General features: G+C 47.0%; 1 protein-coding gene across 1 annotated transcript in view; it reads left to right on the top strand.

Annotated features, from left to right (window-relative positions):
• Positions 1 to 3,312: 3,312 nt before the first annotated feature.
• Positions 3,313 to 17,045, top strand: part of GFRA1 (GDNF family receptor alpha 1) — a 227,997-nt gene continuing 214,264 nt past the window's right edge. The window contains exons 1-4 of the mRNA XM_068549057.1: positions 3,313 to 3,339; positions 3,640 to 3,933; positions 4,801 to 5,094; positions 6,287 to 6,370. Of these exons, the coding sequence (XP_068405158.1) occupies positions 3,894 to 3,933; positions 4,801 to 5,094; positions 6,287 to 6,370 (418 nt within the window). The 5' untranslated portion in view covers positions 3,313 to 3,339; positions 3,640 to 3,893. The remainder of the gene's footprint in view (positions 3,340 to 3,639; positions 3,934 to 4,800; positions 5,095 to 6,286; positions 6,371 to 17,045) is intronic.

The following is a 17,045-nucleotide window of genomic DNA, read 5'->3' as shown; positions in this document are numbered from 1 at the left end:
CATACACAGCTATCCTTGGGAGATCATTCCCCTTTCCTTAGCTTCTTTGCTTGCTGATCTCCTTCTGAGACACAGCAGTGGGTTGTGTTTTCATGGATTCTCCAACTTTCTCAAAAGATTAACGTCATCATCATCATCATCATCATCACAACAACCTTAACTACTATTGCTGCTCCTTATAAAACACTCACTTTATGCCTGCCCTGTTCTAGTATTTGAGGAACTTTAGAAATACACCACATTAACTAATTTCACACCAACATTATAGAGTAGTGCTGTTCAACAGAACTTTCTGTGATGATGGTAATGTTCTATATCTGTGCTGTCCAATATTGTATCCACTAGCCACAGGGAGCTATTGAGCACTTGAAATGTAGCTAGTGCTACTGAAGAATTGCACTTTTCTTTTATTTAATTTTCATTGAAATAGCCTCATGGCTAGTGACTACTCCTACTCTATTGGACAACACAGTACATACTTCGTGGTTTATTAAAAAAAAAAAGTCTGTTTTCATCATCAGTAAGAACTTAATGAAGACTAGTGTGAGTGAAGAGTTCAGAAATATCTTGAAGCTACAAATATTTTAAAAGAAGTCCCATATTTTACATTTGGAGAACTTTTATTCCACCCTTTCTGCTCGCTATTAACATTTTATTTAAAAGATGCCTGTGGAATGGTAGGAAAACATAGGATCATTTCTAAACAAAGAACACTTAAAAAAGATGCAGATGATGTCCTTAAATGAAATCTCATTGTCATCCAACCATCCCACATGGTCAGCAATGATAGGCTATAGGCCATCCACTGAAAATTGGGATTCCAATTACTGATTTTTCCAAAGGGAGACATTCACCTCTGCTTATAAAAAGGAATGATGAAAGAGGATTTTATGTTTTGGGTGTCCATGGAGAAACAGACTTCAGATAAACTCTTAATTCACATTTCCGCACTTCTCTCACTAAAACCACCTCCCCAGGATTTCTCTAGTTTGTGTGTGAAAATATGGGAATAAACTTACTTGACATGAATAAGCTGATTGGAAGACAATCACATTTCCGTTAGTCCACTCTGTAACTTAGACTGTTACCACTGCCAGAGAAAGAGAACTTAAGTAGCCCTTGGTTTGAACCATCTGCCGCGAAAATGTGACATATGTTTGCTTTGTTTACTCAACAACCAAGTGTAAACTGATACACTGAACAAGGAATCCGTGTGTGGTGTGACTACGTGTGTGTGTGTGTTCGCGCGCGTGAGGAAGGGGGTGCTTGATGAGGGCTTCAGTCTCCTCATACCTGCCCCCGAGGAACACGTGCACAGGAGCGCAGATCCGTGGGACGTCCCCGGGGTTTGGGGCGCCAGTCGACGTGCAGACACACTCCAAACAAAGCGCCGCACGCAAGAGAGTGGCCGCCGCAGCAGCAAGGGGCGCGCCTGGCTGATGTCTAGTTGAATGGAGAGCTACCCAGCCCTCCCCTTTCCTCCTCCCTTTCTCCCCGCTCTTACACCCCGGTTTCAAACTTCAGCCAAAGCCCTTGCCCTTTTCAATTACCCCCAGCCCCACCCCTCGATCTTTTCTCTCCTCGGCAGCCCATTGTCTAGTACGATGGGTTTGCATATTTGACAGCTGGGCTCACCCACACTTGATTCAAGCTCTGTTTCCCTAAGAGATGAACTTAGACATCAGCAAAGATCCCCAATACAAGTCCTGAGCGGCCGGATGAGCTTGCCACTGCGGGCTGTTTCCCAGACCCCTCTCTGGACACAGTGTAGACTTCGGTGTCCCGGGCGCCCCCCGGCGTGTGTGGAGGGGAGCGTGTGTTCAGGGCGCGGTATGGGGGTCGGCAGCCCGGCTGAGAACGAGTGGTCCCAAGGATTGGGGTGAAGGGCTGTGCGTGTGTTGAACCTTTAAATTTATTATTATTTTAAAATTTACTTTTGAAACAGCCAAGATGGAGGTCAGTTTATAAATTTCCCAAAGCCAGGTCTGACGCGGTTTAAATGCAGTGGGTCAGGGGTTCCGCTTTTGTCTCCTTGTACAAGCGCGAGGAGAGAGGTAAAGGCTGCGTGTGCATGTGTGAGTGTGAGCGCGTTGGCGTGGAGGATTGGGTGGGCGCATCCCGCGATCGCAGCTCCGAGGGCCTGGGTCTGTGTTTTTAACACGCCAAATCTTGAGTCACAGCCGCGAGTGACGTGGGGAAAAACTTTGTTCGGAAGAAGGGTCTGGTTTGATTGCGCTAGGACGAAGAAAGAAAGAGCCCTTGTGCATTGTGCCCTCGTGTGTGTGTGAGAGACAGAGAGAGAGAGACAGACACAGAGAGAGAGAGAGAGAGAGAGAGACAGAGAGACTAGCGGCGCTCGTGGCCGGCTGCAGAGCGCTGTGTGTCCTGTGCGCGCTGGCGGGATCCGGCCCCGGGTCCCACCGCCCGCGAGCGTGTGTATCTGCGGCGTCCCTGCCGGCGAGTATCAGAGGGGGCTGGCGGTGTGCTGCGGGGTGGCAGGGGCAGGGGCAGGCGGAGGGGCCTCTGGCAAAGAACTCTGGCCTCGGAACCCGCTGTCCGCCGCGCATCTCCCAATAAACAGTAACATCCCTGAAGGGCATCCGAGCCGGGGCTCTGCTGGGAAATCATCCTGGCCCAACTTGGTCTTCTGAGCTCTCGGAGATCACTGCATCTTTCTTCGTAGCGCAGAGACGTGAGCCTGGAAAGGGAAGGAGAGGGCGAGAACACCCCCCCAAATAAATAAATAAATAAACTGGCTTCTCGCCGCAGCTGGAAACGGTCGATTGAGCCCAGGTTGGTGGCATTTGGAGAGAGTTTTCTCATTCTGTCGGCTTGGGAACCCGTCGCCGCTCCCCCACTCCCCTCTACCCCTCTTGTAGGCGCCCCTCAACTTTGGGGCCCAGGGGCGTGCGCGGCGCGGGGCTGCACCTGCCCTGGCGCTCCGGGGCTGCGGGCCCGTGCGCTCGGCCTGGGTGGCAGCGTTGATGCGCCGGACGCCAGGGCGCTGGGCTAGTGTGTGCGCGGCGCGGACGCCAGGGAGAAAGCAGAGGACCGAGCGGCGGGTAGGGGCGCAGGAGCCGGGTTTCGGCCCCAACCGGGACGTCGGTTCCCCCTCTCCAGGCTGCTTCGGACGGAGGCGAGCCCGGGGAGGAGGGGATACAGCGACGGGGGGCAGCGATTGGTGGTTTGGGTGGGGAGGGCTGGCTGAGCGAGCGAGCTGGCGCGACGAGGGGGGTGGTGAACTTCCCGGGAGAAGCGGCTTTTTCCGCGAGAGAGTGCTGCCGCCGCCGAGTGCTTCGACTCCAGGCAGCGGCCGGCTCCGCTCGCCCCGCTCGGAAAGTAACGTTATTTATTTATTTGCTTGCGTTCAGCCTGTTGGGTTGGACCCAATAGACACCCCCTTGGACTTCGGGAGCCCGCCTCCGACCTCTCCAGCCTCCACCCTGCCCGTGCAGGCGGCTCCCCGGAATACACGCACATGCACCCCCGGCACACCCTCCCCGCGCCCCGACCCGGGCAGGGGGTGGGCCCTCACCCGGGCGCTAAAAAGTCCCCCTAGGCGGGAGCAGGGGAGGGCAGAGGGGCGGGGGAGGCTCCAGCACTCTCCGCTCTCGTTTCAAAGCGCGCTCTCCCTTCCAGGTTGGGTCGGACCTGAGCCCCTAAAAGCGGAACCGCCTCCCGCCCTCTCGCCAGCAGCCCGCCCGGAGCTGAGTCGCCGGCGGCGGTGGCGGCGGACAGACCGGGGAGTTTCCTCTCGCTTTGGATGGAGCTGAACTTTGGGCGGCCAGAGCAGCGCGGCCGTCCGGGGATCGCTGCATGCTGAGCTCCCTCGGCGAGACCCAGCGGCAGCTCTGGATTTTCGGGGGGGCGGGGACCAGCTGCGCGCCGGCACCATGTTCTTGGCGACCCTGTACTTCGTACTGCCGCTTCTGGGTAAGTCGAGGCCGCCGCTAGCTTTCTTATCCGCTGAGTCTTCTTGGAGAGTACTAGAGGCAACCCCCCAGACCCCCCCAAAAAAAATTGCGGCGCGGGCGCGGTGGGTGTGGGACGGCGAAGTTTCGTTTTGGGGAAGGGGATCCTGAATCCTCAGCACCCCGGGCTTGGGAGTGGGGCAGGGGCCCCGCGGCACTTGCCCGCAGCTTTTCTTCCTTGGTTTTTGTTTCCTACGTTTTTAATGACCTAGCCTGGCGGGAAATTAAAGCGTCCGAGCCCTCCAGCCCCAAGCCCGACGCCCCTTGCAAGTTCCGGGGAGCTTGCGGAGGCGCGGGGGTCAGGTGGGGTGTGGGCGAGCACCGGGCCAGGAGAGCAAACTTGGAAGGGAAAACTTTTCCCGGAATAGCATCTCGGTGCTCCCCGCCGGGCGGGCCGGGTATCAGGGCTCGCCCTCTCCGCGTGCAACTCCCAGCCCGCCGCCGTTCTCCCCTGCCGACAGCCCCCGGGCTTAGTCGGGCCGGGCCGAGAGAGTGGCTGGAGCCGGGGCGGCGGGAGGGCGGCCCTGGAGGCCAAGCAGCCGCTGAGGCTGGTCGGTCCCGGGGCGGCAGGGCCTGCACGCGCGGTGGGCAGCGTTGGCTCGCGGGCAAACCGCGAAAAGCCCGCAAAGCCTCGGGGCGCCCCGGGGGTTGGGTGGGGGGGAGACTAGCGGCCGGAGGTGCCCGGGCGGGAAGATGGACTCCCAGGCGTAGGGGGGCGGACGCGCTCCGGGAGCCGGGAGCCGCAGAAGGCTGCTCGTGCGCGCGTCCTCCGCCGCGGCTGGCGCACTGCGCCCCAGCCGCACTCACGCTCCCTCCCCTCCCCCCGCAGACGTGCTCCTGGCGGCCGAGGTCAGCGGCGGGGACCGCCTGGACTGCGTGAAAGCCAGCGATCAGTGCTTGAAGGAGCAGAGCTGCAGCACCAAGTACCGCACGCTCAGGCAGTGCGTGGCGGGCAAGGAGACCAACTTCAGCTTGACATCGGGCCTGGAGGCCAAGGACGAGTGCCGCAGCGCCATGGAGGCCCTCAAACAGAAGTCGCTTTACAACTGCCGCTGCAAGCGGGGTATGAAGAAGGAGAAGAACTGTCTGCGCATCTACTGGAGCATGTACCAGAGCCTGCAGGGTACGCGACCGTCTTCTTCCCCCCTCCCCCAGCCCCTGAAGGCAGGCGGGTCCCTAGGCCCGGGGTCCGGCTGACCTCATCCTCCACTCACTTCTCCCCAGCTGCAGAATGAGAACCTTTCATTGGCCCTCAGGGACGCGGGCAGCTGGTGTTTGCTGCCGGCCTGGTTGTTGGAAAACCCGTGAGGGGGTGAAGGGACATCCCAGGGACCCCGCTGACCTCTTTGAAACTTGGTCAGAACATCAGAGTAGGAATCCGTTGAAGGCCACGCCAAGGAACCTGCAACTTCTCTCCAAAGAGGAGAGCTGGCTTCACAGAATAATCCAAAGGCTTGCCCTGCATCTTGCCTGGAGTTTCCCCCTCTCTTCTTTCCTTCTATCTATACTGACATAAGATAAAGAATTGAGAATGAAAGGTCCAGTGGCATCTATTCTATCTTTATCCCCCTCAAACCTGATCAAAGGCAGACGTGGGGAAAAAAAATTTTGTCATCTTAGATTAACTGAGTCTTAAACCAGCTGGTGTAGTTCAGCCTTGGTTAATGCAGAAGTGGCTGAGAGAGGTAAAGGTCTCCTTGTCACAGCCATCCATTACAATGGCAATTTTTTGGTCCTTGTGTGCCAGAGGTGGCTCATGTTTATAAATCTAACACAAACATTCAGTGCATTCATTCTCCACTGAGTCTCACGCTGAAAATTTGTAATATACAGATTTGACCTCTCAGCTGCCACTTCCTCCAGAACCTATTAATGAAAACCTGTTTCAGAGACTTGAGTGTTTAATAGCCAGGGTACCTGCTTTCTGACTGTATGCCACTTTTTGGGAGTAAGAAAAAGGGCCAGCTTTTGGGCCATCTTTCTTCTGTTGGCTCCTGGAGGCAAGCTGGGCTTGTGATGTCACTTGTTCCTTCCTCTCTGATTTCATTCCTTTGCAAAGAGTGGGAGAGTTTTCTGGCAAGATCAGGCTGGGTTGCTCTCCAATGTTTTCATGGCACTATGGGGAGAGCAAGGACAACAGAGGCAGAGGGAATGAAAAGAAACAACCAGAGCCAAATAGATGCATTTGAAATCTTTGAAAGTTTCAGCATCTTTTTGTTACACAATCATAACATAATTAGAATTCAGATTCAGTAACAAAAACTGACTGAAATATGTCTATTTTCCAGATCTGAGCCCAATCTTTCTGTTTTTAGGAAATGATCTGCTTGAAGATTCCCCATATGAACCAGTTAACAGCAGATTGTCTGATATATTCCGGGTAGTCCCATTCATACCAGGTAAGCAGATTTATACTTCCACTCTGATGCCTTCGCCTGCTTGAAATCCATTGGCTTACATTCTCTTTGGCTCTCAAGTAGTGTATAAGTAGATAGTTGAATGGCACAGTGTTTCTGGGAAATTAGAAATAGGATGATGATAATGAAGAGGCAGAATGCCTAGAGATGATTGTATGACTTGAAAGTAATTCTAAATGAAGTAATGTTGTATGGTGGTTTGAGAGAGGTTGGAAGGATGTGACTTTGTTGAATTTTTTTTTCTGCACTAAAATACGATTGGCCAACTCTTGCAAAGGGAGTGCCACTTCTGTCTGTAGGTGGCAATCGTATTCCCTTCTTGCTGCATACTGTACACGGTGCCTCCCTGGAAATGGGATATGTTTAAGTGATGCCACTTTACTTTACGAGAAGCCTGAAGATAATCTTAGATTGTTGAAGAACTTTGGATGGACTCACTTGTCTGCCTTTGATTTAAAAGATTAAGCTCAACCATTTGTTAACAGTTTTTTTGTGTGACTAATTTTTCCTGAGCAAGTGTGTGCATATACAGGAGAATGTATTACTGCCCTTTCAAAAGTGGTCTCAATTCCCATAGTCTGTTTTGTCTGTCTTTGCAAATCTACCTATGGTTTGGAAGTGACCTTAGTTTTTGAATTAAGTTTTTCGTAACATCTGCATTCAGACAGCCCCATAAATAATGAGTAAGGCAGTGATTTCCCTTAATGACATACAGATTCCAGACTGATGTTGTCTTTTTTTGTTTACAGTTAAGACTTTTTCTCAAGTTTATATAGCCATCACAAATTGTATGTTTCTTGGTGGTTAAACATGGTGGTTCACGTTGAATTTGTTTCTATGAGTTGGTGGTTTGGTACTGGTGAGAGTATTCTGGTGTTCTAAATGTTTTATGTTTTCCTGCAGAAAGACAGAACCAAGGAAGTGTGTAAATACTGAAATTATGTGTGGGTGTATTATACACACATTCATTCATTCATTCATTCACGGACATCCATTCTACATACATTCTCGCCTTTGGGATTTTGGCAGTGAGCCAGACAGATGTCATATCTGCCCTCGTGAATCTTAGAGGCAGCCAGCAATTGACATTTATTAAGCTCTTATTATATGCCAGCTACTGTTTAAGATCTCTTCATCGTTAACTTATGTAGTCATCATCAAGTGCATCTTAGATATTGTTATTTCCATTTTACAGATGAGATGATTGAGGCAGGGTGAACTTAGGAAACCAGCCCAAGATCACAGAGCTCCTAATTGGTAGAACGAGAATTTAAACGTATATTTGTTTGCAAGATTTTGTAACATCTGCCCCTTGCTACTCAGAATGTGGTCCTCAGACCAGCAGCACGGGCATCACCTGGGAGTTTGTTAGAAGTGTGGAATCTCAGGCTCCATCCCAGAGCTACTGAATGAGAATTTGCATTTTAAGAAGATCCCTGGGCTGGGTGCTTCATAGGCACATGAAGCTTGAGAAGCACTCCTCTATATTATGCTTTTGGTTCAGAGGAAAAGTGTGTGTGTGTGGTCTGTTTCAGGATAAAATATAAGGGGACAAGTTTAGTATCAGAGGCGTTCATGTATTATCCTGAATAATGCTGATAACTTCCACCGCAAATCGCTATTAATGCTCTCTGTCCCTTTGGCCCAGCCAGGACAGTGGCTGAAGGCAGTGAAGCGGGGACGCACAGACAAGAGTATATGACCATCCGAGCTCTCATGGGAGCAGGTCAGTAGGAACTAGGATGGGGTGCCAGAAGCCCACCTGGCCTTCCTAGCACCGTCAGGGGCAGTGCCTCTTGCTGACTGCCTGCTCCACGGAAGCATTACTCCTCAGTCTTTGTACTGATGCCTGGAAGGATACGAACCTCCCCAGGGACCATGAGAGTGAGGAAGTAGGTAAGGAGGAAGGTTCATTTGGGTTTTAATTTCAAAACTGTTATGAGCTATAGGGCTGCAATAGACTCATTTCCCTCTCTCTGGGTCTCTCTTTTCTTGGTATAATGAGGCCATTGGAGTAAAAATCTCCAGTCCTAACAGCCCATGATTCTGAGGGAAGATTGAGGACACCTTCGGAATCCCTCCTCTGTGCTCCTACATTTGTTCTTTTCAATCCTTGCTTTCATTCTCCACTTAACGTGACTTGGTCGTTCTCAGATACCACTGGCTTGTCTGGATTTCTTTGACGAGTGTCAGAAATGCTTCCGCACGGACCAAGTCCCCCCTCATTCATTTTTTTGGATCCCTCTCTCAAACTGGTGTCTTTTCATAGCAAATATGATCCTCAGTTTGTGAGACCCAGCCTACCGAGGTCCCAGAAGCCGTAATGAATGACTCAGAGCCAGGAAGGTCTTGTCTAGAGCTACATTTTATATCTCAAGGGCGTTGGATTTAGGTTCCAGCTGTAATGAGCTTTGACCTCTGAGAGTGACTGTGTTCCTTAAGTGGCTGTAGGAAAGCCAAATGGAGCCTTGAGAGGTTTTAAGTCATTGAGTAATGCGTATTATCCAGTTTGGCATTTGTAGGATGGAGAGGGACAGAGGATCAGGATGATGAGTGTTGCTGTTGATGAGAATCTCTCTGTCTTGAGAGTCTCTCTGAGGAATCCAGGACAACAGGGCCTTTGCCTTTTACAGATGGGGTAGTAATCAGAGTTTCCATATTTGGATTTCTCTGCCCAAGGAGAAGAGGATGTTTATCCACATACACTAAGTGTGAGCTGAATCCTCTCACCGAACAAGACATGTTTGACGTTCTTGAGTTTCCATTTTCTTTGGACTCTTCAAACCCACAGCCATCTTTGCCATTGTTTACTTGATCACCAGTTAAAAGGCCATATTGAGGTGTTATCCATGGCGGGAACAGGGAAGGGAACAAAAATAAGGTAGAATCTAAAAACTGTCATCTGAGGCCTGAGCTCCAGAAGGGAAATAAAGCAGCCTAGTCTGGTGAGAATTGCAGTGGGAGGTCGGAGGGATTATTCTCCTGGAAACGCAACAGCAGAAGCGGAAGCGTTGGCCTCTAAGGCACTTTGAAGGGCTCTAAGAAGTGCCTTTTCTGTGAGTGGATGCTGGTGTGGTTTTTAGGGGTCTCACCAGGCAGTGAGCTAGAGGACCCAAAGGAAAAAGTGAGCCAGTGCAAGAGGACGTCGGAGGAGAGGAGAGAACAGGGAAAGTGTCTTGGGAGCCAAGAGGGCAGAGCTCTGTGGGCGCTCAGAGGCTCAGAGGATGGAGCGATCAGGTGGTGTTTCACATCTGTGTCTCTCAGCCACAACTCTGCTCTTGAACCTCCATTCTGCCTCACCTTTTCTTCTTCACAAACGTTCAAGAAGCAGCAAGAAATAGTGATTTGAAAGGAAGATGAGAGCCTGTTTGCAATGTTTTTGGACTCTCTGGAGGGGGAGAACAAATTTGGAAAGTGCAGTGGGTGCAGAGAAAAGCCTGAAGATGGAGGACCAGAGGGAGGATGTAAGGCCCTCTATGGCAGCGAGAGATTAAAAAAAGGGCTCCAATGTTTAAAAGTATTGATTGGGAGGTTAGATTTTGTAGAGAAGAATCAAGAAATGCCAGACCTTCCTCAAATGTAATCAAAGTTGATGGTATTGTAAACAAGAGTCAAGTGGAGAGATCATGGGGAAAGAGTGATGCTGGGATTTTTTTTTTTTTTTTTTAACATCTTTATTGGTCCTGATGCTGGGATTTGAACATCCTAAATCTGATTTGGTGAACGACAAAGTTCTAGGTCTCTGGCTTTGCCACCATTTCCCTACCAAGTCCCAGGAGTGGCTTAGACCTTCCCAGGAAGCCTTAGGATCTTGAGATTGGTCCCCAAGTAATTGGAAATGGCTTGCCCAGAATCAGATGCCCCTAAACTCTCTGTTGAGTCTGTCCCCTTTTTGAATGATGCTATCAATAATAAGCCATGTTTAGCATTTCTGTTTTAATGTACCATTATATATGTGTAACTATTAAACAAAAACTTTCTTAAAATTTTTTTATGTTGAAGAAGAGCCTTATAAGATCATCTTCTGTCTTGTCAAATCATGATAAGAGAGAAGGGCTTGTAAATACCAGCTGCTAGGGATATATGGTGGTCCTCTCCTTTCCACTCAGCTCTCTAATCATGTTGTCACTATATTTGAGAACTCCTATAAGTTCTTTTTTATCTATCCTGGCATATGGTAAATTCCTTTGTAGGCTAGCTTGGCCCTGCCCTTCCTCTCTAAGCCACATCACCTCTCCAGTCAAGCTCACTGAGCAATCCATTCCCAGATATTTCATGTGCGTTCACTTTCCCATGCCTTGACACTTGCCTTTGCCTTTGTTTGGGAGGTTTCTGTTAGTTCTTCAAGATCAAGATCAGGTTTCATCTCTGAGGGCCATGCTGGAATTCCCCCAGACAGGCACTTCCACTCAGGACTCTCTCATGCTGCAATTCACTCTTGCCTTTATGATAGCTGTGAATCACAGACTATCGAGAGGACTTATTTATGTGTCTGTCTTTCCCACTGGAAAGTCGGGGGTTTGCTTGTAATGGCGGGTGTTTGCTCAGCACTGAGCATCTTTCCTGGTTCTGAGCAGGCGTCTCATTAACCATGAGTGGTTGAATATCAGAGAAAGGACTTAGAGATCGTCTAATCCTCTGCTTTTACAGAATTGAAGTTCAAAGAGGGGAAGCAATTTGGCCAGGGCCACACTGCTTGAGGGTCACCTTCAGAACCTTTACTTGGCACTGCCTTTGGGGAGATCAGTGTCGGCCTCTTTCTCTTCTGCATACTCTCTGGACAAACCTCATCCATCTCTGGGACCTCAGCTACCATGTACAATGATGACTCAGAGCTCCCTTCCTACTCCATCCTCTCCTGAGCTCTAAACCAGCATTTCCAGCTGAATCCTGGATGATTCCATCTGGATGTATCTCAGTTACTTCAAACTCAGCACATCCAAAAAGGATCTCATCATCCCTCCCCTTTTCTCCTTACATCCTTCTCTTCCTGAGTCTCCTGTCTTATATAATGGCATTATCTGCCTAACTCATAAGCTTTGGAATCATCTCCAGCATCTCCTCTACCCTCCTCACTCCTTCCACTGGACCCATCACTAAGTCCTGCTGAAATTGCCTGCTGTCTTTTGGATTGCTCTTCTCTCTCCATTCCCTTAATCTACCCACCTTATCTTTTACTTGAACTTTGCAATGGCCTTCTTACTGGCCCCACCCTTGTGTCTAGTCTCTCCCGGTCCAACCTGGCCACCCATTGCCAGATATTACCTTAACACCTTGGTGACTTCCAGGAATGATCTGGTTTCAGTCTGCCTTCATAGATTCTTCTATTAATTGACCTTCTATCTCACCCCAGCGACCCCATGTCTAAACAACCCAGGTTGACCGGCTGCTGTCCCACCAGTGCTCTGGGCAGCTTCATGCCTCTTCATCTTTGTACGTGACGATGAAAGAACATGTACTCTGGAATTCCACTCACCTGGGTGCATCCCCAGCTCTGCCGCTTACTTTGTCTTGGGCAGGTCGTTTGATCTCATTGTACCTCAGACTTCTTGGATGTAAGATGAGATGATGCTAATGCCTCCCTTACAGGTTCTTGGGAATTAATAAGGCTATATGTAAAATGCCTTGCTTAGTGCCTGAACTATAATTGGTCCTCAATAAATCGCAGTCATTTTTAATGCTGTACCAAGGCCGTGTTAGCTGTTGGCTCACTCCTGACTCCAAGAGTGGGACTCTTTTTCCGCAGACCGTATTCCCGGATCAGGGAACAAGGATCCTATGTCTTGAAAAGGATAGCAACCCCAAGCCTTCAGGAAGGCTGCTCGTAAACTAGCTTGGGCAAGAAATAAGAAATCTGTCCAATATATAAAGGGCCCTGGAGGAAGGCCTATCTCTTAATAACCCAGTTTGAGTCTTAAATCCCCTTTGGGGAAGGTCTTCCTTTTTCCTGCTCTGAATCCCCCTGTTCCTCTGGGACCCTATCCTTCCTTAAGCTCTTTGGTCGGAGGCGAGTTTGCTGCAGCTGGCTATCACCCCGGGGTGGGAGCTCTTCCTGTGCTTAAGGATTCTTGTGATCAGCCTGCCCTTCTCAGCTTGACTGATTCCCATTCTTCTAACCTCTCCCCATAAATCTTCTTTGCAACGCCCCTCATAGCAGGAGGAATTACTGCTCCCTGAGAAGGGCAGGCCTCAAAGCTGGGAGAGGCTTCCGTCTCTACAGGCTCTGCTAAGTACACTTACATTTCACTTTCACACACCACTACTTTTGGCTTTTATCCTCTCGCTCTCCAGCCCTTCAGCGACCCATTTTTATTGTACAACAATAAGAAATTACAAACAGATAGAAAAGGAAAGCAAATTTAAACCACTCATAGTCTCTGCTCTCAAAGATAACCACTGTAAACATCTGATACAAGCCTTTTCAGGTTTTTTTCCTATATATATATATACACATATATGAATATATATGTGTGTGTGTGTATACACATATATATTTATCTTTTTTTTTCCTTTTTTACAAAAATGGAGTCGTAGTCTACACATGCGTTCTTTTTTTCTTTTTTATAAATTTGTTTGTTTATTTATTTATTTATTTATTTTTGGCTGCGTTGGGTCTTCGTTGCTGTGCGCGGGCTTTCTCTAGTTGCGGCGAGCGGGGACTAGTCTTCGTTGCGGTGCACGGGCTTCTCATTGCGGTGGCCTCTCCTACACATGCTTTCTTCTTACCTGCCGTATGACCTGAGGAATCTGTGTCTTCTTGTGTCACTGGCCACTTCCTAAAGGCAAATTTTATTATTTAGATTAACTGTCAACCTCAAGTTGACAGTTTCATGAGTAGTTTCATGAATAAAGCGTCAGGTCATTCCACTGTCTAGATACTTCTGGCAAAGGCTGGAATGTTCCAGTGCAGGCTGGGAACTTAGAGACAGTGAAATGTTTTGCATAGAGTTACTGTAGGTCCCGTTACCGGAAGAGGGGAGATAAAACATCAGTGAGTGACAAGTAATTGCATGAACTGAAGATTGTTACAAGGTGCAAAATTATTTATAGTTAATATGTCTGTCCTCATTCCTTTTCCTTAGTCCTCTGAAGTATTTCTTTCTGCCATCTCTTAATTTTTCTGCTGTCAAAGCTTATTCTTTCCAAAGGATGTCCATTTTTGTTCTTTGGGATACAGTGGCGAATTCTCAAGAGAAGTTACCGGGATTGTTTGGTCCCAAGAACACTGGTCCAGGAGTCAGGAGACTGTGTTCTGCTTCCAGCTTTACCTCTAACTATCTGGTGACCTTGGGCAAGTGTCTACCCTTCCTTAGAGACATCTCCTCCTTTTGTAAAATGAGGGCAGTGGATGAGGATGACCTGTAACATATTTTCCTTCTTTCTCTAAGGGCCTGCATATTGAATCTTGTATTATTCTGCGACTTACAGTTTTTCTTTCTAGCCTTTTCTTCATGCTAGAGAGACTCGTCATCTTGCCATATATATTTTTCATATTAATAACATTTATAAAGTATGATTTATTCAATATGTACCTTACTTTGAACCAGAATGTATTTAAAGCATCTCATTTGAATACATGGAAGAAGATAAAATAAGAAATAAGAGGAGAAAGTAAGGAAAAGGGGAAAATGATAGTAGGAGAGAGAAAAGGAAGCCAGGAGTGAGTTCAGAAGACAAAATGCATGTCATAAGATTATATTTAAACAAATTAAATTATCAGAAGTACTGTGTGAAAACAAAGGGGTAAATAAAATCCCTGGATTGTAGGTGCCGTAGGACTTTTGGAGGTCATTCTAGTCCAATCCCCTTATTTTACTGATAAGAAAACTGAGAGTTCCATAAATTTCTGGGACAGTAAAACATAAATTGTCTAGGACAGTGATGACAAGTAAAATTAGGTATGTGTTTGTTTTTAAATGGATATTTGAAACTCTCCATCTCCTGGCATTTCCCTACCTCCTTTAAAATTGTCCTTCACCTGCCCCTCGGCCCCTTTTAGGATACCAGACTTTGTTCATACAGTTAGGGTGAGAAGCACAGCCTTCGACTTTAGTTAAGCGGTTGGCTGTCCATTGTTTCGGAATTGTTTCAGAACAAGGGTTATTTAATAGGTCTCTGTTTGGTAACAGGAGCCAGTGGCCAGAATGTTGATTTTCATATCTTTTGGCCCCCTTCAGAATTGTCTACAAGGAAAACTGAGAAATTATTTGTCGCTTTACACCCTCTCAGCCTTCAGATTTGAAAAAAAAAATTAATCTTTTGTCTGGAATTTTTTGTTGAAGAAGCTAACCGCTTCCCGTAATTTAGAGACTCAACTAGCTGGGTCAGTGATGAGAACGAATGGGTAATTTGCATAAGGGGCTAATTTATTATGTCCCCTGGGCATTTCTTTCATCTCTCTTCCCATTCTAATTAATGTTCTAAGAGGGTCTATCACCATATCAGAAATTAGGGGTGAAAGCAGCCACTGTTAACCTTTATTCTTATGATTTTTTATCTTCTTTGATCTTTTAACCATTTTCTTTTCATATCCAGGGATTTGCACAGATCGGGCTGGGGAAAGCATGGAGAGGAGATTTTAGGGGTGTGCTCTTTTCTGATCTTTCTTCAAATAGTAGGCTGTTGTAAAAATAAAAATGACTCAGGATAGCTCTCTAACCACAGAGGGATTTGTAAAACACACAGAAGGGTACGGTCATGGTACAGAATTGTTTCTAAATTTGAGCCCTCTAGAACATCTATATAAACATGCATATACACATGCACAGATAGAGATATATGTATATATCTGCCTGTTCATGTGTGTGTATATTTATAGTGTGTGTGAGTGTGGATGTCTGTATTATTAAACATTTTGCCTCAAAATGATCTTCCTTGACACGTGTTTCAGTTGGTTCTGGCTGTGACAAAGGCAGCTATGGGTGAGAGAGTGTGACACAGCTGAGGAAAGGCAAGAGAACAAGCAATTTCTTCAAAAATCAATTGCAATTTACTCCTACTAAATTGGCCCTCGGTCCCGCCCCGTCCAAGCATTAGCATATGACAGACTTTTAATCATTTGGTCAAATGGCCTATTTTTGGTCAAACCACAGTTGCCTCTGGGACTCTGCCCATAGTCCTAGAGCTGTGTTATCTCCAGACCTGCAGTCTCTTTAAAGAGGAGGTAAGTGTGGAGAGAGGAGTTCCCTGGGGAGCCCCTGAGTGCCCTGCACGGGCTGGGCTGCCTGTTCAAGGCCATTATTTCCTTTTGGTCCCCAACCATGCTAAAAGGTAGGTATAATGATCTCTGATTTTTGAGAGGGAAACCTGAGATCAGAGAGGTTGACTAATTTTCTCAGTGCCACACAGCCAGTAAGTGGAAAAGTTAAGTTTCGCATCTTATTTCTGCATCTCCAAAGCCTGTGCTCTTTCTACTGTTATGTGATGAAATTTTAAGTACTGACCTGATCCTTTATTAAGGAGGAACTGTCTAGAGCCTACTCTCCCTCCTTAATTCCCAGCTTCCCTTCCTCTGCCTTCCACCTTAAAACACTATTTGAAAAAAAAACCTTTAAAGTTGAAATATAAACCAATATCTATTATTTTAATATTTAGCCTTGCATTCCAATCGGTTCTTAATTGACAAGCAAAATCCAGAACACGCACGCTATTAAAACCATTCCTGCGGAACTGCAGAAATATTAACCAGAGAAGAAATTTCTGAATTGTATCTTTTTTCATTTCAGTGTGAGATGGAAGGTTTCTAAAGTAGAGCAGAATGCCTGGGGCCATTTTTTTTGTCATGTTGTCATATAAATAGCATTACACAGTGGTAAAGAAAGGAATACATAGTTTAGTCCCACTTTAAGGTGACCTAATATGTTATTCATTTGTCTTCCATCACGCTGGTACTACTTTCCTTTACGTCCCTCCTAATGGTCTAAGAAACACTGTGCCAACTGTTATTTCTGTTGCCTTTTGTACATGATTGTTTTGTGTACAGTTAATTATGTATGAAAATAAGTATTGATTGCATTCTTTGTAGGAATAGGCCAGCAGGTTTCTTAAAGCCCATGTTTATGAAATGTTGCATTGATCCCTGTTAGTATGAGTTTCAAATAAACTCTTTATAAGAAGATACCAGGAGATTGGAGAATTCTGGAGAGTCCTTGATGGAACCATTATATTCTTGTATGCTTCGGAATGGCGAGTGGCATTTGAATGGGAGAAGGAGTGAACAGGCTGGAACTCTAAACATACTCCCAATTGAAAATGGTTACCCTTCCCTTGAGACCTTAAGAGAAATAAAAATAGTAATTACAACAGCGGTGAGAGGCAATGAGCTAGGTGATTTACATGCAATAACTTGTGTCAACCTTGTTTAGTAGAAGGTATTCTTAGCCCCATTTGGTAGATAGGAAACTGAGAGCCAAGTAAGGAACTGGCCTGAGGGCACATGCCTAAGAATGGGTAGAGCCACATTCTAACCCAGGAAGTCTGGCTTCAGAACCCATGCTGCAGCGCCCATTTGCACACATATAACCAGAGAGATAATCCCTGAAAAGTCAAGAGCACAAACTGCATGAAGAAGTCTTAGACACTTTGTACTGAGTTATATATATATGTGTGTATGTGTATGATATACACATATGTAATATATATTATATATTATATATAA

Source organism: Eschrichtius robustus, chromosome 7 (assembly GCF_028021215.1).
Source record: "Eschrichtius robustus isolate mEscRob2 chromosome 7, mEscRob2.pri, whole genome shotgun sequence".
Taxonomy (NCBI): domain Eukaryota; kingdom Metazoa; phylum Chordata; class Mammalia; order Artiodactyla; family Eschrichtiidae; genus Eschrichtius; species Eschrichtius robustus.
The sequence above is the reverse complement of the archived record's forward strand: the minus strand, read 5'-3'. Positions and strand labels throughout refer to the sequence as shown.